General features: G+C 37.4%; 1 protein-coding gene across 1 annotated transcript; it reads right to left on the minus strand.

The window, feature by feature from the left end:
* Positions 1-207: 207 nt before the first annotated feature.
* Positions 208-18,258, minus strand: LOC116410981 (mucin-4-like). Its single transcript, XM_031902731.1, has 11 exons — positions 14,208-18,258; positions 11,850-11,963; positions 8,349-8,462; positions 7,364-7,477; positions 7,148-7,270; positions 6,865-6,989; positions 5,890-6,054; positions 4,326-4,490; positions 2,273-2,406; positions 606-697; positions 208-452 (listed from the first exon to the last, which is right to left on the minus strand). Exons 1-11 carry the CDS (start codon positions 18,256-18,258, stop codon positions 208-210), a joined length of 5,442 nt encoding a protein of 1,813 aa, XP_031758591.1.
* Between the last annotated feature and the right edge of the window lie 9,228 nt (positions 18,259-27,486).

Consider the following 27,486-nt stretch of genomic DNA (forward strand, 5'->3'; position numbering starts at 1 on the left):
CTGCAAGTACCAAGTACCCACCATAACATTTTCTTGCACCTGTTTGGGTGAAACTTCTGCACCGCTTTGTGAGAATTATAGTTTATATCATCCACATCCACTGTGTTATTAAGTGTGGTATAATGAACACTATGCCACTGTGTGCAGCAAGAAAGGGAATGTTGGGTACTGTCAAAAATTTCCCATCACATGCAAACTAGCCCAACACTACAACAAAAACATTATAAGAGAATGACCTGAGCTTTTCCTTGGAAACCTATATGACTGCAGATTAGAGGACGACGTATATGATGAATCAAAGGTGGCCTGCAACCAAGAGCAGGGACAGGGAGGGGTATAGTAAGACCAGTATGGATATGGCTCATTGTAATACCAGCTCAGACACTGCTGCCAGGAGTTTTTGGTGTTTGCTGTATTCTTATCAAGTCTATACGCCCAGTAACCAGTTCTATCTGTAGTAAGTAAGCAAAACCATAAAGAATTAATATTTAAGAAATATAAAATCATTTCATATGATAGATATTAAGAACAGATGTATAATTTTCTTCAAACATACATGTGCCATGCAAGGCTGCACCTACACCACTGCATTATATTCTACTTACTTGTGTTCAATCCTTTGTATTGATCAGGAGTGTAAATGTTCTGTAGATCACCTGAATATATTGTCTGAGGGTCATTAAATGTTGCAGTATTGCTAAATGCAGGAAAACCCAAATGGAACATTTTAAAAAAAGAAAGAAAGGGGAATACAAATTATCACCAATATTTTCCCATAATAGACAAAAATTCTATAACTCTGTAATCTTTTGGATTTGTTAATTAAATAAAAAGACACACTGTATGTAATACCTTCCTTAAGATTGGCAGCATCCCCTAAGCTATTCCTGTGCCATGAAAGGCACTCAAGGAAGAGGCATATAAAGGGATGCCTATGTCCTGCCCTTGTTCTGCCCCTTTTTATGTAGCTCTGCACTGAAACACCAGCACAAGACAAGCTAAATAGACACAAAACTGAGCATGCATTAACACTATTCATAAATGTTTGTCCATACATGTTCCTAACATACTGCAGCAGCACCAGTGTGATCATCCAACCTATTCTAATGAATTAAACAGTAGTGTATGCATTGAAAAAAACCCTGAAATTACCACCAGCATGGATATCTACACTAGTAGCAATGCATCAAACCCTAGTGCCACACACCAGAAGTGATGCTGCACAAATCACATATCCTGTGAATACTGATTCTGAACAATTTGACAAATGAGAGGCAATTTGCATCCTTATTGGTGCTTTGCATGCAAGTTTCCTGTGCCACAATTATACTGGAACGCTGTAAAAAATGCTGCATCATGGGTAGGAATATGCCCATTTACAACCAGAAATTGCACAGTGTATTAGGCACAAGCAACATACAAAGATGTTCCTAGAAGGGGCATCTCCTCAGAGTTGGTGTGGGTACCATCTCCTTTTTATCCAAGTGGCTTTTGTCAAGCTTCTGCTTACATTATGTAATGAGCCATTACAGAGTTTATTATTAGTAAACTTTTCTCACCTGGCAAGACATTTAAGCCTTTTATAAAATCAAATGCATCTGTGCCTGTTTCTATATCTGAAGTGTCATTTTGTCTTATCTTAAAGGCTCCCCTTGTGTCCTGCACAGTGATCGTTTCTGTTTTAGGGCAGTTTTCCCTAGGAGTTCTACAGCTCAGTGGACAGGGGACAAAACTCTTAAAAAACCCGCTCTAAGTTTGAATGGTAATTACATGAAAGCTTGGGCTCACTTTCTTGACAGGTAATTATCGTTCAAAAAAAAGTGGTTGGTATTTCTGGGCAATAATCACCAATCAAGAAAGTACACTGGTGCTTTTAGGCTATTGGGGGATGAATGGGGGTGGGGTGATTTTGAGCATTTTGTCCCCTACCCACAGAGCAACAAAAGCCTGGTTGACAAATTACTTGAATCACCCTATGTGCCATTTGCCCTTAAGCACTGACCTTCTACACCTTTTATCAGCTTGGTCCTTCAGTTATTTGACACAAGTGATATCACTAAGCATCAATTATAACCAATGACATCACTAAGCACTACTTATATTTTTACAGGTAATTCATGACTATTCAGTATAATTGCATTAGTATGGTATATATTATGGACTGTTATTTAATCTATTTCTTTAGTATGCTTTATTAAATACCTTTAACAAGAATAAGTAATATAATAGTATTTTAATACATATTTCAATTTATAGCATAACACGCAAATACCTGAAGTATCCCATTTTGGGAAGGTAAGTTGTAGGTAGTTCATCATATCTCCAGTTCATTCCTCCATCATCATAGCTCATAAGGCAGAAGGAATATACCCCATTGGTGACTAACACAGCCTGATATGTATTTGACTGAAAAAAACATTGTTTTTATAAAACATATAACCCTTGATCACTGTAAATTAGCATTTTTGCAAAAACTTTTTAAAATGTAGAGAATAAATATTCTTTTTAAAGGAGAAGGAAAGGCTTATAAAGAGTTAATCTCAAGCTGCAGGCATACCTTCAGCTCTCTCAATAGTGCCCTTAAGTCTCCCCATATTTCTCCCGTTCAGATGATCAGAAGCCAAACAGGAAGAAAAAACGCTGAGCTCTGTAAAGAAAGTTCCCATAATGCCTCGCTCCTGCACCGAGACCCAGACCGGTGTACATGCTCAGTTAGTTAGACTATGGGGCTGATTTACTAAGACACGAATTCCGACCGAATTGGAAAAATTCCGATTGGAAAACGAACATTTTGCGATTTTTTCGTATTTTTTGCGATTTTTTTCGGCGCCTTTACGACTTTTCGGAAATTATCGCGACTTTTTCGTTACCAATACGATTAGCGCGAAAAAACGCGAGTTTTTCGTAGCCATTCCGAAAGTTGCGATTTTTTCGTAGCGTTAAAACTTGCGCAAAAAGTTGCAATTTTTTCGTAGTGTTAAAACTTGCGCAAAACGTTGCGCCTTTTAAGTTTTAACGCTACGAAAAAAGCGCAACTTTTCGCGCAAGTTTTAACGCTACGAAAAAATCGCAACTTTCGGAATGGCTACGAAAAACTCGCGTTTTTCCGCAAAAATCGTATTGGTAACGAAAAGTCGCGATAATTTTCCGAAAAAATCGCAAAATACCGATCATTACGAAAAAAACGCAATCGGGCGCATTCGGCCCGTTCGTGAGTAAGTAAATGGGCCCCTATGAGTCAGCTTCCTGCTGATTGGCTCAGATCCACATTCCTAAAGTGTGGGAGTGAGTTCTTAGCCTTTTTGGGGGAGGGGGGAGCATGAGAGGGGTGAGAGCTGCGTGTCTCTGGCAGAGGAAAACGGACACAAGAAATCTTTTGACAGAGCAGTCAGTGCAGTGTTTCTGTGAGTGCTTATGGCTGTATTTACATAAAGCTTTCTGGATAACGGGTTTCCGGATAAGGGATCCCATACCTGTATTTCTTTTACCCCCAAATGCTAGAAACACACTCACCTAATCTGCAGCAAGCAGATATATTTTGAACTGGGGACTAACAAATGTAATGAACATTTCTGGTTCACATGGATTTAGCAAAAAGCAGGGACAGACTGGCCTACTAGTATACCAGGGAATCTCCTGGTGGACCCCTCTGCAGGGTAATTCCCCTCAGTAAATGAAGAGTAAAGTTAAGAGTAAATGAACTAAGCCAGTGTTGGTGTCTTAAAACGTATGGATTCCAGGAAAAGTTACTCATTTTATTAATGTACTGTAATAGATTGAAAACAGTTTAGAATCCAAAAAATAATTTCCAGTAGTGATGAGCAAATTATTCGGCAGGCATGGATTCGCAGCGAATCTCCTCATTTCTCCATTGGCGAATTGTTTCGCGAAACTTCTGTGAAAATTTGCAGCAGAAAAATTTGTCGCGCAAAAATTGTTTTGTCGCGCGTCAAAAAAGGTTGTGGTTGCGTCAAATTGGGCGTGTTTGCGTCAAAAAAGCGTGGCCGACAAAAAAATAGCCGCTTGCAACAAAAAAATAGCCACGGGCAACAAAAAAATCGCACGACAAATGCGTTTCGCAAATTTTTCACCATTTCGCTAATTTTCTTGCTGTTTTGCGAATTTTATGGTGAAGTAGTTAATGCAGCAGAAACAAGATGGGAGGTTTTCTTTCTAACCATAAGTACACAGTTACATTTACAAAAAAATCTTATTTATAAACATACAGTAAAAAGATATTCACAGAATAGTGTGAACTTTATCCACCACCCCAATTTATATTTCATAATGTGAAAGTCTTACTGGATTGCTTTTTGAAAACTTACTTCGCTCGATTTAAAGTAATAATATGGAAAAGGCAGAACCTGCTCCCACGTGATTTTGATTGCCCAGAGGGCTGTAATATTCAGAGTGAAATAGCTGTAGATCTCATTTTCAAGTTGTGTTTTAAACTGAATATCTGAAGTTGGTGACATTTGGAAGTCATACGTCTAGGAGAAAAAGAATGAATAATATAATAAAATAGTTTTACCCACTACTTTATATAAAAATATATATATATCAGTTTTTGCAAGCCCCTTCTATGCTTTCTGTCGAGAAATAATATGCCACTATGTACATGCAAACTAAGCATCAATGATGGTGATAACTGATTGCACTGGGTTTCATTAGCCTGCAAACTCAGAAGCACCCTAGTACTGTTACCTTCTTTTACTATCTAGTGGTGGTTAGAAATTCAATAAATAGTGACAGTCTGTGGCATCTTACAGCAGCCCCTTTGTCATTTGCCAGAACCTAAACATTGCCAGTCAGTATTTAATTATTGTCCTCCCTGTGTGTAATTTTGTATATTGTAAGATTGTACATTGCTGCGTAGCCTTGTAGCATTTTATAAATAAAGTTATACATACATACATACAATAAAATATCTAAAAAGAAATCCTTTAAGGGCTGTGACACACGGGGAGATTAGTCGCCGCGCAACAAATCTCCCTTGTCGCGGGAGACTAATCTCCCCAAAATGCCATCCCACCGGCCATCACTGCCCATTTCCCCGGCGAGAATGTAAATTGCTGGTGGGATGGCATACGCGGCGATTTGCTGAAGTTGCCTTGAGAGGAGATTTCAGCGCCGCGTATGCCATCCCACCAGCGGGGGGGGGGGGTGAGGTTTCAGTACTGTGGAGAGGAGGCCTAGCTTGAAAACCAGGCAGGGTGGATGCTTGTTTGGTATGTCCTGCCTTCATATCCTGTCTTTCATATCTATGACATTATAGAAAGAGGAATGTTTTGATTATGTGTTCCTATTTTGATAACCCTGTTATGAACTAAGTAAGCCCTGACTAGTAATAAGTAGGATGAACCTGTGGTTTGGGTGGGTTTGGGCCAAGGTGAGCCCCATGTGTGGGCTCTGGCAGGTCAAACTTCAAGCAGATCCCCCTTCTGGTGGTGATGAAAACGTGCCGACACCCCTATAATGGTAGATCTCACCCATGTATGAGTCATCAGAGGGGAGCCAGAATGGGTTTGAGTCATAAAGTACAAACATACTTTGGTCTTAGTTGGATGTGAAATAGGAAGAAGCAAGTTATGGTCAGTTTTGGTAAAAAATTTCTGACCCTGACATCACTAGCCCTAAATCCAGTGAACCCACGTTTAGGAAAACAGCACCAGAAATCTACAGCTGCTAATGAAAATGCCTTTGTTTACATGCCTAACTTATCCTGCCTTCTTCTATACAGCAGGGAGTTAGAAGTATGTATTATTGCTGGATTCAAAGAATAGTCACATGTACAAGAGTAAATACATGAATGAGTGCATGGTTCCTGCACTTTGTTTGTGCTGTAAAGCAGCATGCATCATAAAATCCTTAGAATATGAACAGTTTTACCTGATAATATAATTCTCCCAATTGTCTCATATCAGCATCTGCCCAAAAAGCAGCAATCATTGGTGGTAAGTATGCATTATATGGACTAAAACTAATAGGATAGTTGAATGTGTACATGGGGTCATAGAAATTACGCTGGAACATTATAACCCCATCATCTGTGAACTGCAAAAAGAAAGAAAAGGATCAGTTAAATATAGTTATGTTTTGTTGTATATTAAAAAAAACACTCTATTGCCACAAATAAATCAATTGTGATTGATTTGTTTTTTGCTCATAAAATCTGGGGCAAACTTATTAAAAATCAAACTATCAAAATTACTTGCATGATTCCCAGCCATTTCTACAACATATAAAATCTGACAGGCCAGTTTGAATCAATCACAATCAATATTTAATTTTTTCAGAGATCCAATATCTCAGACTCTAAAAAAAAACTGGTCTGAGATATGAGGGTTTTTCTCCAATTATTTTGTTTAATATCAATACTCAGCAGTTTCCGAGCTAATCAGTGTGAATTAGACCAGTTCAATATGATTTGTCCTGAAAAGATCTAGTTTGTTTGAGTTTATTATTTTCAGTTATTATGGACCCACTTAGCTCATCACCACTAAAAAGAATCAGTGAAACTAATTTACAAACATAGGTCCTACATAGCTCAGGCGCAGTTGCCAGTAGCAGCCAATTAGGTCTTTGTTTTCATTTTCTAACTTGTAGCAGACTGTTAAAAAGTACTATTGGTTGCCATTCACAACTGTGCTTATGCAGCTGAGCACCTATATTCATAAATCATCATCAAAGTTTTTCCTTTCCTATATACATTTCATGTCAAGCCTATTTGTATGCTCAAAACTGTGATATGTTACAAGCAATTTTTTTCCAAATGTATAATTAATAATAAAATGTATTCTAAATTTTATCTTTATAATGTATAATCTTGTTGTACATTATGCTCTTGTTGCCAGGACTACTTACATATAAACTGCTGTAGAACGAGGATCCAAAGGGAAAGCGTATGGGAACATTGATTAATGGAGACGTATAGTCTTTTAACCGTTGGGTTATTCTAATATCCCCACTGTAGTTAAACAGGCGAATCTCTAGAAAAAACAGCAACGAGGTAGTTATGCTTGAGGGAAAAGGGCGCTCAGATTGCTAAGGCAATGAAAGTGGGAAACATGAATTGATTCCATACTTTTAGATACCGTTACAGTGTTGGTGTTATAACAATATAGTATATGACCCAGTGTTATCTTACCTCTGCAGGTTAATCCATCACCTCTGTATCCAGCTCTACATGTACATGTATACGATCCTGGAGTGTTTGTACAGTTGGCGTTTACACTGCACTTATCAAGCTGCTGAGCGCACTCATCCACATCTGAAAATCAAAATACATATGTTTAGCCCTATTTGTCCAACACTAATTTATATTAATAAAATATACCCCCTAACACATTATAAATAAAAGTACCAGTATTACAGGTCGTTCCCTGCCAATTCCCTGGACAATAACAACTGAAACCATTAATTATGTCAGTGCAAATTCCACCATTTTTGCATGGGTTACTGATGCATTCATCAATTTCTGTAATAAAAAAGCAGAATTAAAAAAAAAAAAATCAGTTAGAGGCTAGTACACAATGATGTTTTTGTAACCACTTCCAAAAAAACATTTGCAAATGTTTAGTATGTGAATTTTTGTATCCGCATCATCGATTCTATAATATGAAATGGCTTCACCATGAGCAGTAAGGAGGTGCTGATACAGACACATTATAATGTAATACACTTATAGTTATTTAAAGGGTTATCTATCTGTCTTCTCTTAATGTAGTGATATATGTGGAAAGTGGTGCTTAAAGGACATGTCAACCCCAAAAATAATGTTTTGCCTAATAAAAGGAAACATAATTCTAAGCAACTTTCCAATATGAATTTATTAAAAAATGTCAGTGTTTTAAAAGTTATTTGTAAATGTAGTTGCTATAGAAAGCAGCATTTGCTGAACTCCTGGTTGTTACTTTTTAAACAAAGCAAAGGTCAGTCTCCTCCAGCAAAACAGGTCTGTCAGTCTGCTGCCTTGTGTTACATTGTTTAAAATGCCAGAGCCACCAAAGCAGAGAGTAGAGAAGGACAAACACTGTTTCTAATAGCAATTATATATACAAATAACTCAAAAACCATTGCAAATGTGTTATGAATGTATATTGCAAAGTGGTTTTAATTTTTTTCTTTTATTAGGCAAAAAAATTATATTTTGGGTTGACTTGTCCTTTAGGGCAATTTTAGTTTTTTTCAGTTCTAAATAAATGCTGTGAGTACAAAATAATTTTAAAGTTAGACTATAACACAGGAAGGGCAGGAGATAGATGGCATAGTGGTTCCTTAGTCATCCCTCTAGTTTGTAAGCCTTCAGACTTTGCTAGCCAGGACCACTGGGGGTTCATATTACTCACCAATTTCGCAGAATCTTCCCATGTAACCAGGCTTACAAGTACAATTAAAAGCATTGGGCAAAGCATTGCAGACAGCTCCATTTTGGCAAGGGTTACTTAGACATTGATTTATTTCTAAAAATATGAGGAAATATAGGACAGTTATTTAAGTGAATATACAGATGCACTCAGCTCAGGACAATACACCAAAACTGCATAAAACCTTTTTCATTGATTGAAGCACCTCTATGGAATACTCTGCCATGCATGGCATTAGGAAAGCCCCCACACTAACTTTTTCTCAAAGTTGCTTAAAAATCAGCTTCTAGAGCAGGGGTCCCCAACCTTTTTGAACCATGAGCCACATTTAAATGTTAAAAGCATTGGAGAGCGACAGAAGCATTTAAATAAGGTCAATAAGCCCCAATAAGGGTTGTGAGTATTTGTTAGCCCCTATGTGGACTGGCAGCCTATTGGAGTTTCTGTTTGGCAGTACACATAGTTTGTATGCAACCAAAACTTGCTTCCAAGCCAGGAATTCAAAAATAAGCACCTGCTTTGCGGCCGCTAGGAGTATCATCCAAGGGGTTGGTGAACAACATGTTGACCCCGAGCCACTGGTTGGAGATCACTGTTCTAGCGGAAGTACTTAACTAGTCTTCCTCTGCAGTAACAAAGCCTTGACCTATGCACTTGTTACACTCCCCTTTTTTGTTCTGTCTGAACAATATAATATATATATTATAAGTCTTAGGTTTTAGAAATGTTTGTATGTCTACTTTAAAGAGCTTTTGTAAAAAGAAGTAAAGAAAGAAATCAGTTAAACCTGTACAGTATACCTTATGCGAAATAGTGGGCACTGAACATTATTTATCAGTAGTGATGAGCATGTCACACAGAAGTCTATGGGCGTTTTTCTAGGTGACTTTGCTGAGCATAATACATTGGGGTCTATTCTTGTTTTCTCAACACTTTTTTCAAGGTGAATATTTTTGTGGTGAAATTTGTCATCGATTTTGCAAAAATATTCACCAATGGTGAAATGTGGAATTTTACTGCAAATCTATACGTGTGAAAAATTTTGCTCATCACTATTTATCAGTTATCACAAGAGATAATACAGGGTGGGTATCATCCAAAGTGAAAATGATTAAATCAGGCTAATTAATTTCAGAGAAAATTATAGCTTGACCATTAGTTAAGACTGAATTGAGAATTCCTAAATAAATATGAACATTTTTTATAACTAACATTTAAACCACATAATGTAACAATTGACTGTTATGCAAAAAGATGGGTACATTTTTCTCCAATCCAGTAAGTATAGCAATGGAACAAAACAGTTACATTATCTGGAATAGTGCAGTAAAACATTTCATAAACATAACCCCTTGTATGCCACAGTTCAGAACATTTCCTCTTACCTTGACTACAGTTTAATCCACTATATCCAGGCTGGCAGGTGCAGGTGTAACTACCCAAGGTATTCGTACATGTACCACCATTTTCACATGGATTGGAATGACATTCATTTACATCTGAAGCATGAAAACAAATAAGAGACTTTTGATAATTGTGTATGTAAAAGATATGCACAGGCCAGTGGTATCACTAGCACAGTTGTTACAAATATAATGCTAGAACACCAAAAGATGGAAATGTAATATAAATGTCACAGTTAGGGAGTTAAAATATTAAAATGGGGAATACTAGGTTGGTACATATAAAAATGTAATTCTTTTTTCTTTTGCTTTTTAAACTGGGACTATGTAATAAAAGACATCGCCATTTACCTAGGTGCAGTAAACCATAGCAACCAATCACATAATCAGTAGCACCTTATAAATGCCAATTTTCAAGTACAAATTATTCTACCTCTAGAATTAGGCACAATGATTTGCACCTAACACAATGGGCAATGTCGAGCATGATTTCATAATTATTCCACAAGCACTAGACTAGAAGGAGCTCATGAGGGTGTAAGGAGCATAAGAAGACCTGTACTGAACACCTGCTCAAGGCACTTGTGAAAAACAAGGCTTATCCAGGAATCTAGAAGGGTTCCATGTTGGATTATTATTGTAAGTAGAAGGCTCCCATGTGTTCCAGAATGCTGTAGTCTGCACTTTGAGCCAAAAGCCTAGAATGCTCTTACAATGCACCATAAATAATTGAAAGTGTATGCCAGTCTTTAGAACACCAGAGCTTGATCATACTGTAGATAGTGTGGATGTGTATTTTTGTATGTCACTGAAGCAGAAAAGATCTGGAAATTTCTCAGACTTTAGTAAATTTTCAAAGCTGCGTGGACGGATTACCCCTATGCTTATTAAAGAAATTCTGAGCAGTCGATTGATCAAACATTGTTTTTACAGACCTTGTTTATTTTATTGTTTTACCTTCTGTGCAGGTTGCTCCTGTCCAGCCTTTTTGACACACACACATATAGGAGCCTACTGTGTTCACGCAGATACTCTTCGAGCTGCATGCATTAGACCCTGCACATTCATCCACATCTGAATTAAAACAAAATTCAACATCATGAAAACATCAATTGAGGTAAAAAAATTAATTTGTTATCAAATTGAAGGCCCAGTAACTCCTATAAATCAAAATGCTCTCAAAGCATTTACATAAGGCCAGATTTAATTAAATTAAAATGTAAAATAAGTATCACCTAATTTTAAATTTGTCTATGGGCCAGACTCAGGTTTTTTTCATGAAATTGCATCTGGCCCATGGGTGAAATTTATCTTACAAAAACTTAATAGAAGTTTAAAAGCATTAAGGTGGCCATACACGGGCCGACTATAGCTGCCGATATCGGTCCCTTGGACCGATTCGGCAGCTAATCGGCCCGTGTATGGGGAGAGCAGAGCGGCCTGGCCGACCGATATCTGGCCTGAAATTGGCCAGATCTCGATCGGCCAGGTTAGAAAATCTGGTCGGATCGGGGACCGCATCGGCTCATTGATGCGGTCCCGGATCCGACTGCCCCATTGCCGCCCACATAATCCGAGCCAAGCGAGCGGATCTGCTCGTGTATGGCCACCTTTAGAAGCATTGGAATTGGCCTAGGGCCAGAATCAATTTAACGAAAAAAACATATCCCCTGACTCAGTTCTAATTTTCCCTGTAGATTTAATTATATTATTATTGAGTTTTCATGAGCTAACCATGAAATCAGTTTTTACATTGAATTGAACCTAGGCAGTAGGTGCTGATTCAAATTGATGACAAAAACTTTATGTCATGGTTTATCACTTGAAACTCTATTGAAATCTATTGGAAAATAGATTCTGGCATTTGGGGATATGTAATAAATATATCTAAAGCTCTGTTGACTGTAATCGGAAAGATAGTTCTTTTTTAGGCAGCATAAAAAAACACACCAAAGCTAATAGTAAATGCATAACTGCCCATTTTTTTCACAAAGTAAAATGATTGGTTACTAGGGTGGTTGATGTGACATTTCATAAACATAACCCCTTGTATGCCACAGTTCAGAACATTTCCACTTACCTTGACTACAGTTTAAACCACTATACCCAGGCTGGCAGGTGCAGGTGTAACTACCCAAGGTATTTGTACATGTACCACCATTTTCACATGGATTGGAAAGACATCCATTTACATCTAAAGCATGAAAACAAAAAGGAGACTTTTATTAATTGTGTATGTAAAAGATATGCACAGGCCAGTGGTATCACTAGCACAGTTGTTACAAATATAATGCTAGACCACCAAAAGATGGAAATGTAATATAAATGTCACAGTTAGGGAGTTAAAATATTAAAATGGGGAATACTAGGTTGGTAAATATAAAAATGTAATTCTTTTTTCTTTTTGCTGTCACTTTTTTGCTCAGTAAAGAGGTCAGAGACTACAAATTAAACTGGGACTATGTAATAAAAGACATTGCCATTTGCCTAGGTGCAGTAAACCATAGCAACCAATCACATAATCAGTAGCAACTTATAAATGTCAATTTTCAAGTGCAAATTATTCTACCTCTGGAATTAGGCACAAGGATTTGCACCTAACACAATGGGCAATGTCGAGCATGATTTCATAATTATTCCACAAGCACTAGAAGGAGCTCATGAGGGTGTAAGGAGCATAAGAAGACCTGTACTGAACACCTGCTCAAGGCACTTGTGAAAAACAAGGCTTATCCAGGAATCTAGAGGGGTAAACACTCATGAAGCCACAACCAGGCCAAAGTAAAGGGAAAGTGAAGTTTGTTACAGGAACATGTTATAAGGCTTATACTATACTACTTATAATTTTAGGAGGCATTATCACAAAGTAACTTTTGCCATAAAACCTATAAGGCTTTTTGTAGACTTCACTTTTTCCTTGCTCCACCTGACTGTGGCTTTCATGTGCACCTACAGATGTAAACACACCTGGATGATCTGTTCTTTATGATTTATGAAGGTCTGGGGCATGAAGACCTTGACATTTTACATAAGGTCAGATTTAAAATCATTTTACATAAGGCCAGGTTTAATTAAATTGAATGAGAAATGAGAATCTCCTAATTTTACATTTTGTCTATGGGCCAGACTCAGGTTTTTTTCATGAAATTGCATCTGGCCCATGGGTGAAATTTATCTCACAAAAACTTAATAGAAGTTTAGAAGCATTAGAAGCATTGGAATTGGCCTAGGGCTAGAATCAATTTAATGAAAAATACATATCCCCTGACTCAGTTCTAATTTCCCTGTAGATTTATTGATATTATTATTGAGTTTTCATGAGCTAACCATGAAATCAGTTTTTACATTGAATTGAACCTAGGCAGTAGGTGCTGATTCAAATTGATGACAAAAACTTTATGTTATGGTTTATCACTTAAGAACTCTATTGAAATCTATAGGAAAATAGAAAAAATATAATTTTTTTTGTATTCAAACTCAATCGTACGTTGATGAATGTGCCCCTTTATGTAATAACATTTACTAAGGGTCACATTCATCAATGTACAATTGAGTCAGAATACAAAAAATTTGTATTTTTTCTAAGTTTTAGAACTGTGCGTATTTTCTGTGTTTTTCTCATTAATTTGCATGACTTTTTCATACTTTGCGATAATTTGCGCAACAATTTGTGTAACAAAAATGTATTTGTCGCAATGAGTACGAAAGTTTCGGATTCATTCAAGCTTCTGTATCCTGACTTTCTTTGGGCCAGGTTGGAGCTGCAGAGTGCCATTGAGTCCTATGGAAGGCTTCCAGGATCAAAGTCAGAAAGGTTTCTACTTTCATTTACTTTCTAGGCTAAATATTTACCTAATATCATAATGTGCTTGTACAGATAGAGCCTATGTAATAGTTCAGCTCAAAAAAAAGCAAAAAACACAAAACACCCTTTGCCAGAGTAGGTGGGATGGCATACGAGGCGGCGCGATTTGGCGAAGTTGGGGAAGTTTCCTCTCAAGGCAACTTGCGACTTCGGCAAATCGTGCCGCCGTGTATGCCATTTAGGGGAGATTAGTTGCCCCCGATAAGGGAGATTTGACGCGCAGCGACTAATCTCCCCGTGTGTCACAGCCCTTAGGCAAAGATGCTAACTGGTTGATAAACACAATAAATTGTGTAATAGCAAAACCACCCAAATAAAAGTTTAGAAAGGTGTTAAAATGTTTACAGTAATATTATTAAGGTGATTACCTTCCATTTGTCAAGATATTGGAACTATAATTATGACATATTTGGAGGGTTTGACTTCTTAGCACAGCATAAAGCCCCACAGGACTTAATGAGTAATAATAGATAACTAGCATGTAATTTATGCACAATGAGAATGATAAAAAGGAGACTATTAGTTTATCAAAATCAAAAAGAATCTGTCAATGCAAGTATATATCATACTTACTTGTATTACTGAATGCAGTTGTCAAATTAACAGTATTTGAAGATGGTGCTATGCTTGTGAAAGTATTGACTGTAGAAATTACCGGAGGCAGGAATGAAGTAAGTGAAGTGTAGTTTGCTGTTCTGTTAGTAGTACTCTGCTGAGCAATTGTTAGTGCTGTGTTTCTAGCACTAGTAGGTTTCACAGATTGAACTGAAACTGTTAAATTAGTTGTTGTTGTGCTGAGCACATTGCCATTTTGTGAGGTGATACGAGATGCTGTCCCGGAGTTGATTGTAGTAGTTACGGTTGAACTAGGTCTAGGTGCTATATTAGAAATTGTCACATCAGTAGATTGTACTTCAGGGGTAATATGAGGAGAAGTAGATATGTCATTTGCTGTACTGAAATTAGGCTGTTTACTTGAGCTTGACACAGCACCTAAAGATGATGCCACATTTGAACTAATGGGAGCTGATGTTACTAAAGTTGTGTATACACCTGGTGTTGCCCTAGAGCTTATGTCAGCTGGAGAGATGTTATTAGCTGTGCTTTGATTTGGAAAAGGACTCGAGATCATCCAGGAAGTGTTTTGTCCTCCAGTTGTGGTTATATTAGCTAAAACATTTGTGCTGCTTAGACCTGTGATATGGTCAGGTAATGCACTGGCACTTGATATTTTTTCTGTTATGATATTTGCTGGAGTAGATCTTGATTCGATTGGAGAAACATAATTTGTTGTTCCTAATTCAGGTGATGGACTAGCAATACTCACCCTGATAGAGTTTATTCCAGTTAATGTAGAGCTGTAATGAGGAACTGATATTACTGCATTTGTACTTCCTTCACTAGATGGGCTATCACTGCTTATACCTGTAGGGCTTACTCCCATGGGGAAGAAATGTGTTGCTGAAGAGCTGCCATCAGGAGCAGATGTTGCTTTTATTGTGCTTAATTCAGGTGGTGGGCTAGCGATGCTTATATCTGTAGGGCTTACTCCAGTGGGGATGAAATGTGTTGCTGAAGAGCTGCCATCAGGAGCAGATATCGCTTTCATTGTGCTTAATTCAGGTGGTGGGCTAGCGATGCTTATATCTGTAGGGCTTACTCCAGTGGGAATAAAATGTGTTGCTGAAGAGCTGCCATCAGGAGCAGATATTGCTTTCATTGTGCTTAATTCAGGTGGTGGGCTAGCGATGCTTATATCTGTAGGTCTCACTCCAGTGGGAATAAAATGTGTTGCTGAAGAGCTGCCATCAGGAGCAGATATTGCTTTCATTGTGGTTAATTCAGGTGGTGGGCTAGCGATGCTTATATCTGTAGGGCTTACTCCAGTGGTCATGAAATGTGTTGCTGAAGGGCTGCCATCAGGAGCAGATGTTGCTTTTATTGTGCTTAATTCAGGTGGTGGGCTAGCAATGCTTATATCTGTAGGGCTTACTCCAGTGGGGATGAAATGTGTTGCTGAAGAGCTGCCATCAGGAGCAGATATTGCTTTCATTGTGCTTAATTCAGGTGGTGGGCTAGCGATGCTTATATCTGTAGGTCTCACTCCAGTGGGGATGAAATGTGTTTCTGAAGAGCTGCCATCAGGAGCAGATGTTGCTTTTATTGTGCTTAATTCAGGTGGTGGGCTAGCGATGCTTATATCTGTAGGGCTTACTCCCATGGGGAAGAAATGTGTTGCTGAAGAGCTGCCATCAGGAGCAGATGTTGCTTTTATTGTGCTTAATTCAGGTGGTGGGCTAGCGATGCTTATATCTGTAGGGCTTACTCCCATGGGGAAGAAATGTGTTGCTGAAGAGCTGCCATCAGGAGCAGATGTTGCTTTTATTGTGCTTAATTCAGGTGGTGGGCTAGCGATGCTTATATCTGTAGGGCTTACTCCAGTGGGAATAAAATGTGTTGCTGAAGAGCTGCCATCAGGAGCAGATGTTGCTTTTATTGTGCTTAATTCAGGTGGTGGGCTAGCGATGCTTATATCTGTAGGGCTTACTCCAGTGGGAATAAAATGTGTTGCTGAAGAGCTGCCATCAGGAGCAGATATTGCTTTCATTGTGCTTAATTCAGGTGGTGGGCTAGCGATGCTTATATCTGTAGGTCTCACTCCAGTGGGGATGAAATGTGTTGCTGAAGAGCTGCCATCAGGAGCAGATGTTGCTTTTATTGTGCCTAATTCAGGTGGTGGGCTAGCGATGCTTATATCTGTAGGTCTCACTCCAGTGGGGATGAAATGTGTTGCTGAAGAGCTGCCATCAGGAGCAGATGTTGCTTTTATTGTGCCTAATTCAGGTGGTGGGCTAGCGATGCTTATATCTGTAGGGCTTACTCCCATGGGGAAGAAATGTGTTGCTGAAGAGCTGCCATCAGGAGCAGATGTTGCTTTTATTGTGCTTAATTCAGGTGGTGGGCTAGCGATGCTTATATCTGTAGGGCTTACTCCCATGGGGAAGAAATGTGTTGCTGAAGAGCTGCCATCAGGAGCAGATGTTGCTTTTATTGTGCTTAATTCAGGTGGTGGGCTAGCGATGCTTATATCTGTAGGGCTTACTCCAGTGGGAATAAAATGTGTTGCTGAAGAGCTGCCATCAGGAGCAGATATTGCTTTCATTGTGCTTAATTCAGGTGGTGGGCTAGCGATGCTTATATCTGTAGGTCTCACTCCAGTGGGGATGAAATGTGTTGCTGAAGAGCTGCCATCAGGAGCAGATATTGCTTTCATTGTGCTTAATTCAGGTGGTGGGTTAGCGATGCTTATATCTGTAGGGCTTACTCCAGTGGTCATGAAATGTGTTGCTGAAGGGCTGCCATCAGGAGCAGATGTTGCTTTTATTGTGCTTAATTCAGGTGGTGGGCTAGCAATGCTTATATCTGTAGGGCTTAATCCAGTGGGAATAAAATGTGTTGCTGAAGAGCTGCCATCAGGAGCAGATCTTGCTTTCATTGTGCTTAATTCAGGTGATGAACTAGCAATGTTTATATCTGTAGGGCTTACTCCAGTGGGGTTGAAATATATTGCTGAAGAGCTGCCATCAGAAGGTGATATACCATTAAATGTATTTATTTCAGGCAATAAACTAACATTGCTTATGCTTGTGGAGCTTTCTTCAGTAGTAGTGATATCAGCAATGTCACTGGTAATGTCCTCAGTGGTTAATATTGCTTTTATTGTGCTTAATTCCGGTGATGGGTTAGTAATGCTTATACCTGTAGGGCTTATTTCAGTGCTGATTAAATTTGTTACTGTGATGCTGTCACCAGAACCTGATATAGTATTAAATGTATTTATTTCAGGCAATGAACTAACATCGCTTATGCTTGTGGAGCTTTCTTCAGTAGTAGTGATATCAGCAATGTCACTGGTAATGTCCTCAGTGGTTAATATTGCTTTTATTGTGCTTAATTCCGGTGATGGGTTAGTAATGCTTATACCTGTAGGGCTTATTTCAGTGCTGATTAAATTTGTTACTGTGATGCTGTCACCAGAACCTGATATAGTATTAAATGTATTTATTTCAGGCAATGAACTAACATCGCTTATGCTTGTGGAGCTTTCTTCAGTAGTAGTGATATCAGCAATGTCACTGGTAATGTCCTCAGTGGTTAATATTGCTTTTATTGTGCTTAATTCCGGTGATGGGTTAGTAATGCTTATACCTGTAGGGCTTATTTCAGTGCTGATTACATTTGTTACTGTGATGCTGTCACCAGAACCTGATATACTATTAAATGTATTTATTTCAGGCAATGAACTAACATCGCTTATGCTTGTGGAGCTTTCTTCAGTAGTAGTGATATCAGCAATGTCACTGGTAATGTCCTCAGTGGTTAATATTACTCCAGGACTGCTTACTGTTGGTATGGCACTGGAGTTTTCATTAGTTGGAGAGCTTTCATCTGTTGTGCTTTCTACAGTGGATGCTGCTACAACTCCACTTCCTTCTATTGGGATACTCAGTTCTATTGGGCTTACAGTGGAGTTGATTTCAGGAGAATCTGTGTCTGATGTAGTCGCTGTACTTGAGCTGTTCTCATCGTCGCACACAACATTGTGAAATTCTAGATAAATCATAAACACATTAAAGTGACCTGCTCTCAGCTTACTTGTTATCATTTATTAAAGCATCTTTTAAAAATATGCACCAAATATATGAAAGACAAAGAAATTCCATAACCAGGTTCCATCTTTACCCGCCCCTGAAAAAAATAATGATAATGCCAATAATTGGTAAGTGATAAAAAGTTATCATAGTAGACTGTTCCTGGATGTAATTAAGACATTGCACACTTGAAAATTAAGCCTTATAGTTAATTGGACTGGCCTGTCGCAAGGAATGATCAGTGGACAGAGGCCCTAGGCAGCCCCATCAGGCCCTATTTTTACACTTTCTTATTTTACACCATTAATCTATATGATCTCTATAGCATTTCCTACTGCCAACATCTAAATGGTGTGAGATTGAGCACTGGATGTCAGATTCTCTGATTGTCCCTAGAAAGTACAGTCTGACACTGCATGAATGCCTTAAAGGGAACCTGTCACCCAGACATAAAAATCTGTATAATAAAAGCGTATTCCACATTGAACATGAAACCCAATTTTTTTGTCCATTAAACCATCCCCTACTTGTAATAATGGTATTTAAAAATCTCAGCTGTCAATCATATATATTGCCTGCCTCACCTCTATGTCTCAGGCATAAAGGTCGGGCAGGCAATTACTTCCAGTTTTCATTCAAAACTTCCTAGATTTCACTGCACTCCCTTCCAATCCTTCTACTTCTTTGCCACCTATAACTGAATGGCCAGTGCATGGTCACCTGGTCCCTCCTTCTGGTGTATAACCAAGATTTTGAGATAATTATGGAAAGCTTGTCTTAAGAACAGCGTTCACAAAATGGTGCCGGTCTGATGGCGTTATGTCAAGACTGAAGGAAACAAGATTTGAATAATTTATATAGTGTAAGTAATTTTTTTTTTTGTTGAGTATCTCAATAGGAAAGGATGTGGAATTATTTCTTAGGGTGACAGGTCCACTTTAAAAAGAGTCCATGACCCACCCTCTAACAGGGAGCTACTGCAACAAACAGACCCAGTGATGGCAAAACACAAGCATTTTATGGCATTTTATGATGCACACCCAAGGCACATCACTGTCCTTGTTTTCTGCAGAGACAAAAACGTCAAACCCTATTTTTTGGGTACTTAATATGCACAATGAAAATGTTCTTTTACAAAAAACAAGAAAACTCCATTATCTGGGGGCCCCAGGATAGAACGAGGCAGTAGTTGAGGGTACGGGGCCATGACAAGGCTAGGAAAAAGGCCCGGGAGAATGTTGGGTGCTAGGGATTATGGGAAATGTAGTGCAGTGGGGGGATTGGCTAAGGGGAGGAAGGATAGCATAAGTGGGGAGGAGCCTAGAGGAAAGGTGCCATTTTGTTTCAACAGCTCCCACCCTCCATATTTAAGGAGAAAAGGGGGGTAACAAAGACAATATGGATGAGAGGACCATTGTCACAGCCGAGGATTCCATAGCCAAAGGAGATTCAGGCGGAAGGTTAGGCCTGAGGCCTATGGATTACAGCCATAGGTCAGTGGTCAGGGAACTGATTGCGGTGGGGGCAGCTATAGCTTCCACAAAGCAGCCTTCAGCGGCTTATTGTTATTTTACCAGGAGACTAAGTTATGTTACTTAATGACATTAATATGTTATTGTTAAATGGGGTTGTGTGTAATAATGGTAAATGTGATACTGTTGCACATAAACGGGCTGCGGCCTTTTCTATCCACAAAAGGTTGTTGTGTGAGTGTATTTGATAGGACCAAAAGGGGTAAAAGTTTAAGAGTGAAGGGTTGTTTATGGAGGGCCACAAATTTGACACTGCACTTGTCATGTTCATGTCCTAAATGTGGGGTTTGGCTGTCTGGCCTGTCTTTAAAGGTGAATGCCCCCCTTAAAATTGCATTTACAATTGTTATGATAGAGTAGAATAGAAGTAGAATATCATTTGCTGTGCAGGTTAAAGAATAAATACCATGATAATAAATATCTTGCTATAAATAAAAGTGAAACGTAAATGCTAACATACAGAAATCAAAGGAGAAATATAATATATATATATATATACTGTATATATATACCATCGTAATGGAAGGCCACTCTCCTAAAAATAAAAAATTGCCTGGGTGCCCAGTGTGAATAAAGGTCTTAGATACAGACCGAAACGTTGGCCTGTCCTGTATAACAAAAGCAATTTTTTTAAATGATTCCCGGTGTGCACCAATATTCACTAGATTTTTTATTTTTAATGCTTAATTGGTAGCACCTGGGTCTTTTGACCATGCTTAGGAGTGCTGAATCTATGTATGTTATATATATATATATATATATATATATATATATAAAATCAGGAAAAAACAGGTAAAACAGGTGCACTCCAGGAACCTTTATTTTTAAAGGTTCCTGGAGCGCACCTGTTTTTTCCTGATTTTCTGGGTAACCTTGCATAAACTGGTAGCACCCAGGTCATTCGTTCTGTTGATGTGCTGAAAACCTATGGATTGTATATATATATATATATATACAATATATATATATAATATATATTGCATGTACATGTATAAATAATAGACCAACAATTTTTTGAACCACAAGACCCTTGGTGCTGGCTGTGTTTTGTTCTATATATATTGAATTCCATGCACAAGGGCGGCTACATAGTAGCAGGTTTGGAGTGAGGTGCTGTACTTTTGACCAACATTTTAAGTGATAACGTGTTAAATTTTAAATATAACTAGAACTAGTAGGATCACGAAAAACACATATGTAATGAATGAAGGATTTTTAACATATTTAACAGATATTTTGTATATGAACAAAACAGATTCTCCAGATTATTCTCCAGATTATTCTTGAGTTAACTTTTTGAAGTAGCAGTTAATATTCCTATACCTGTTCCTGCTGTGTGCATTGACATGCTGCTGCGCTTCAAACAAAAGATAAAGAGAAACGCTAAAAGCTGGACCATTAGCTTAGTGGCTTATACAAAGTACAGCACAGATGCAGAAATATGAAAGATTATACATTAACTGTGCCATGTGCCCTTCGACATCTTCTGGGTTTGCATTTATCCAAACCATAAACATTTTTCCTTAACAGCAAAAGTAAAAACATGAAAACTTGACTATGATTTTCCTTTTTAGAACCTAACATTGCAATGCATGGGAGCATCATCATTTAATTTGCTTATTGCATTAAGTATTGCTGCCAGTTGGTAATATAATTATTGTTCTTCAGCTGGTGTATTTTTCAGTGATACCTGAGGATTTCACCTTTCTGCCCCAAAAACCTTACAACCCATACATAAAATGCATTTATTCCTCTCTTTCATCAACAGCTAAAATAATCATACTCAGCATCTTCTCATAGAACATGTTCGCATATTAGAAATAACTCCATCCAGAAATAAAGACTGACAGATAACAGTGTACAAGTGTTCAGGTGATTTAGCTCATGAGTCTAGTGCAGAAAATAGATATACAAATATATGCAGATATAGATATACAAAAAAACCATCCATTTCTATGTTTTCATATAATGCACACAGCAATAATAAAGACACAGTGTCAGTGGTGCCCAAAGAATGCTTACTACTGTACCATTTTGTAACCATGTTCTAGCTATGGTTTTAACCAGTACTTGGTAATATCATATACCATATGTGGACCCACTTAACATCTAGAATCTAATAATTACTATCAGTATCTATAAAAAGATTTTAAAGACACAGTGCCAGTGGTGCCCAAAGAAATCCTCAATACTGTACCATATTGTAACCATGTTCTGGCTATGGTTTTAACCAGGTTACTTGGCAATATAATATACCATATAAATTAATTATAATAAATAAATACTTAATTATTACAAATTATAATTAATAATTTCTTACTTAGCATATAGAATCTACTAATGACTATCAGTATCTAAAAATAGATACAATAGACACACTGCCAGTGGTGCCCAAAGATCCTGGGCACCTGATACTGTATCTTTTTGTAACCATTTTGTAGCTATGGTTTTAACCAGATTACTTGGTAATATCATTTACTATATACTGACCCACTTAACATTTAGAATCTACTAATGACTAACAGTATCTTTTTATTTGCTGCTGTGCTGTTTTGGATGGTCTCCATCAATAGCATTTACCATTACCATATGTGACGAATTAGATGTTGAAAAAACACACTCTTACCTAAATGTAAAATTATAGAAAGAACCCAGAATCTGAAAAGTACAGAATTCCAGCCGATGGTTTTTCCCATTCTTTCTGTTGTATGGTAAGTCCCTGTCTGTCAGAACATTGCTGGAGGACGACGTCCTTGCTGACACACAGCCAAAAGTCTGATGCTGTCTGCCTCCAGGTAGCTACAAATGAAAGTAGGAGCTGGACAAAATCCACTTTCCTGCCCCCTTCACTCCTTAAACATGCTGTATACAGGTCATTCACTCAGCATCATATACATGCGTAATCCTTCACTGCACTTATAAGGATGAGCAGTACATCAAGAACAATATATGTCTGGAATGTAACATTGTATATATTGCAAGGCACAATGCAATGGACATCAGAGATGTACCTGTCTGGGTAGTATTTTTTTCCTGTGCTGATGGATATTTTGCTACCAGTATTCCTGTTACGAAATGAAAAATTGCTTTAAAAGCTATTAAACACAAACTAAATACAATCTATGAAATACAAATGGATTGCCCTTATTCATCGAGCAACAGGTCATGTGTTGAATCATTCAATGTAACTTTAAAATGATACTGGCACGAAAAAAACTACTTTTCAAAATATACATAAAAAAAGTTACCTATAGGTCATGTTGATCTTTTTTTGCTGCTAGGGCTGCTTTTGTAAGTAATTGTTACTTGAAATCCCAAAACCTGACTGTTTTGCCAACCTGACTGTTCCTTCTCAGTTATAGCTTCTAATGCTAATGGCCTCCTGCTGCACAAATATGGCTGCCCCCTCATAGAGGAACATGGGGGATCAGATAGGGAATGTAAAAGCATTGGGCAAATACTTTTAAGGCAAAATTCTAAAGCTCATGCAAAGACAGTGTAATGATATATTTGAAAAAACTGTTTAATTTCAGGTGTCAGTATCTCTTTAAGTGCCTGTTTACAGTGTAAACAGCGCACTAAACCTATGCACCATCTTGTTTACCAGTTGGTTTGCTTAAAAATAGGATAGAATTGTTTCTTGGTTTATCTCTAAAATATTGTATGTAATGTATCTTTTCAATAAAGAGGTCATTGACATTTAATGGTTTTGAATACAAAATAGAAGGGATGAATGGGCATTCCCTGATCCTTAATGAATTAATGAATGGGCATTCCCTGATCCTCTGTTTCACAGGTCATTTAGTATCTATGCAAGTGTATGTCTTTTCAAAAACAGGAGCTTTTCATTACAAAGTTGTGATCATAAAATTGGTAAGTCCCTTAATGTTGGTTTTATGCTTTTAAAAAGATGTTTTAGTCTGGGTGGTCTCTTTTCTGTAAAAGCCAATGCTTTGGTCTTGGCTTTGGTCTCCAAAACCTCAGTCAGGAAACACTTTTCCCAAAAAATTCTACTCTGACTGAAGGGAAATAGATGGTGGTTTACCAATATTATGATCAGGAATTTGCAACTATTTTTGAAAATACATGCACTTGCACAAATACTAAATGACTTATGAAACAGGGGACAGAGGCATGTGCATTTTTAATCTTTTCTCCTTTGTGTAGTAGTAGCTAATTTGGCCAGATTAGTCACACTTCCATTGTACTTCCATTGTATATTTTACATAGGCTTGGTTTGCCCCACAACCCTTCCCCCCTTTTTGTATTTTAATAGTTTTGTCCATTTTTTATTTGTTGGATTTGATGAGCTTCACTTGTTTACAGTATTTGTAGTGTACAGTATAACTGATAACAAGATAGGGAAAGATAGTCCCTGTTCTTTTCTACTTGCCATACTGTTATACAAAATACCATTAAAATAACATTAACAGGAGACCTGTTGTGTAAAAAACAATATTGTGCCAATGAATTATACTCTAATCTAAATACATAAGGAATTTGCTTTAAAAAATAGTGTTTTGGGCTAATTTATTGAAAGTTTCTATATAACCCTACTAACCCCGCCCATCTGTTCTACTTCCTGCTGCCTCCTTTCCCAGGCTGTGCAGGGGGGCACCACTCTGCACACTGCACTGTAGGATAGGAACCAATCAGCAGCCTGTCTTTGCTTGTGTGAATGCATGGCTGTGATTGGCTATCCCCTTCCTGCTGTGTTTTTTTCATTTATCCAATGTCTTCTTTACACCAACACACATCTATGTCAAATATCTCAGATTCTTGAAAAGATTATTGAATAACTTTGAACACCTCAAATATAACAAATGCACTTTTTATATGTATTTTTATTATTCTTACTAGTATACTGGGTTTTGAAAAACCTCTGCCCTAAGTACCTTGAATGTTATTTGTACAACAACTTGAGAATTTAGGATATAGAGGAAAACCAGGTAACCCTCACACCCAATCTCTTTAAATATTGTGTTGCTTTAGGGTAATACCAACATACAATAGCATCTGCACTAGCTTTTGTGAAGCTTTCTTTTGTTTAATGCATTGTTTATATTTCTCAGAAAAAACTAAACTGTATGCAGTCTAACGACTTCTGGCTTTCAGACGGACTTTACTTAAAGGAAAACTATACCCCCCAGAATGAATACTTACCCAACAGATAGTTTATATTATGCTAAGTGACCTATTAAAGTATTCCAAACTGGAATATATATATACTGTATACCACTAAATATTGCCTTTTACATTTACATTTGGGGGTAAAGTTTTCCCTTAAAGTGATTTAACTGCTCTATTGCAGCACATACAGTATGAATATGTGTTAATCCTTACACATATATGGAAACTATACCCCCAAACAATGTAGGTCTCTATAAAAATATATTGCATAAACTAGCTCATATGTAAAATGCTGCTTCATCTAAATAAACCAATTTTATAAAAATATACTTTTTTAGTAAGGTAAAAACTGTTGGTTAAGCATTTATTCCGGAGGTATAGTTTTCCTTTAAAGGGGATCTAAACCCAGAAAATGACCTGATCTACAATCTGCATTCATTTTCTGTTTTTAGTCTTTTTGAATTTTTAGACTGCTAATACTAATGGTGCTATTACTACTACTACTACTAATAATAATACTATTATTGTTGCTATTAAAATAATACTAATAAAAATACTAATAATGCAAATCCGAGTGAGTCAGAAACCCAAGTGTTAGCTGAATACAGGAATGCGTAGAAAGTGGGGTCACTAAGATAGCATTTACTAACATTTTATTTTTTTTCCAGATTTGTATTTTTTGTGCCAAAATACATTTTTGACACAGAAAAAAATCTATTTTCATGCTTCATTATGCAATAAAACCACAGCATATCCAAAAACAAAAATAAGCTATCTAAAACATGTTGAAATCATATAGCAGGTGTCCTTCACAACTAGAACAGTGGTTCTCAACCTTCTTATACAGTTGGTGACCCCCAACCATAAAATTATTCCTAAGACCATCAGAAATATGTGTTCCCCGACCCACTGGTTGAGAACCGCTGAACTAGAAGATCTCTCTTTGTGTTTTAGAGGTGTTGGGGGTTTTTCTACGCTTGTATTTGTGCAGCAATATGGTAAATGGGTCTCCCCTATTCTGGGCCTTCAAAAAGAGCTGTTAAAACAAATCTTTCTAGAAATATAACACTGTCTAAAACTGGTAATATCTCAGAAATGTTACTCCAGTTTGTTTTTTTGGGTAATTAATACATAGGTATCCCTTGCAATATGTTCATACATCATCGATGTTGTATTTCATATCTGGTATGTCCAATATTATTCATGTATCTATTTGCAGCTACAATATTATTTGTTGACGTTCAGGTTCCAAAAAGATGCATTAAATGGGCTAAGGTATTAATTTAATACTGCTGCCTGTAGGGATTATTATGAGTATAAACATTTTTAAGGCCAATTGTGTCACATTTGATGATTTGATCACTAGAAGAACAACTCTAATCTATACCACATGTTCAGGATTTGGCCTTTCTTATATCTATCTTACAAACATAGTGAGAATTAACACTGTATTATGAAATACCAGTCATGCAAAAAGTAAACAGTCTGCTCTTTATGAAGCATTAAAAACCTGAGCATAAAGGGACTGTAGTGGATCAGGTGCTTTAGATCAGCACTTCATTGAGAAAGGCTTTATAGCTGAAACATGGGGTTTTGGGCCACCTGCTTGCTCTATTGTACGTAAACTAATGCTGGTGTGTTTCATATGGGGTGCTGTTTGTCCCAAGTGTTTTGTTTAGTTTTTAATATTCAGCTGAACTTAAAGGGATGGTTAACCTTTAAATGAATTCTAAACTTCAGTTCTAAACTACTTTTCAATTGGACTTCTTTATTTATTTTTATAGTTTATGAATGATTTACCTTCTTCTTCTGACTCTCTTTTCAACTTTCAAATGGGTGTCACTGAACCCACCAGCCAATAAACTTTTGCTTTGGGAGGCTACAATTTTATTATTATTGTTAATTTCATTTATTGTTTACTATTCCTCTTCTACTCATATGCCTGACTCTTATTCCAACCACTACCTGGTTGCTAAGGTAACTGAAACCCTAGCAACCAGATAGTTGCTGAAATTCCAAACTTGATAGTTGCTGAACAAAAAGTGAAATCATTACAAACTACAAATAATAAAAAACTAAGACCAATTGCAAGCTGTCTCAGAATAGCACTCTCTACATGAACCACATTTAAATGGAAAAGGTTTTGGGAAGCAACACAAGCATGAAAAAGGTTCCTGGGGGTGAAAATAAGAGCTATAATTGGCTACTTAATAGCCCCTATGTGGACTGGCACCCTGCAGAAGGCTCTGTTTGGCATTATTATTTAAAAATAAGCACTTACTTTGAGGCCACAGGGAGCAACATCCATGGGGTTAGTGAGCAACATGTTGCTCACGATACTAAATGTTAACTCAAAGGTGAACAACCCCTTTATTATTACTAAAATTGCTTTATGTATAGTAATTTTTTTTTTATGTAAGTGATTTTTTCCCCATTAATGGTAAAATTTCCACATTTTGCCATCAGTGAATTTTTGCAAAACTGCACTAAGCAAAGATTTTTGCAACAAAAAGAATGCAAAATGGAAATCCCTTCCAT

This window comes from Xenopus tropicalis, chromosome 5, assembly GCF_000004195.4.
Source record: "Xenopus tropicalis strain Nigerian chromosome 5, UCB_Xtro_10.0, whole genome shotgun sequence".
NCBI lineage: Eukaryota > Metazoa > Chordata > Amphibia > Anura > Pipidae > Xenopus > Xenopus tropicalis.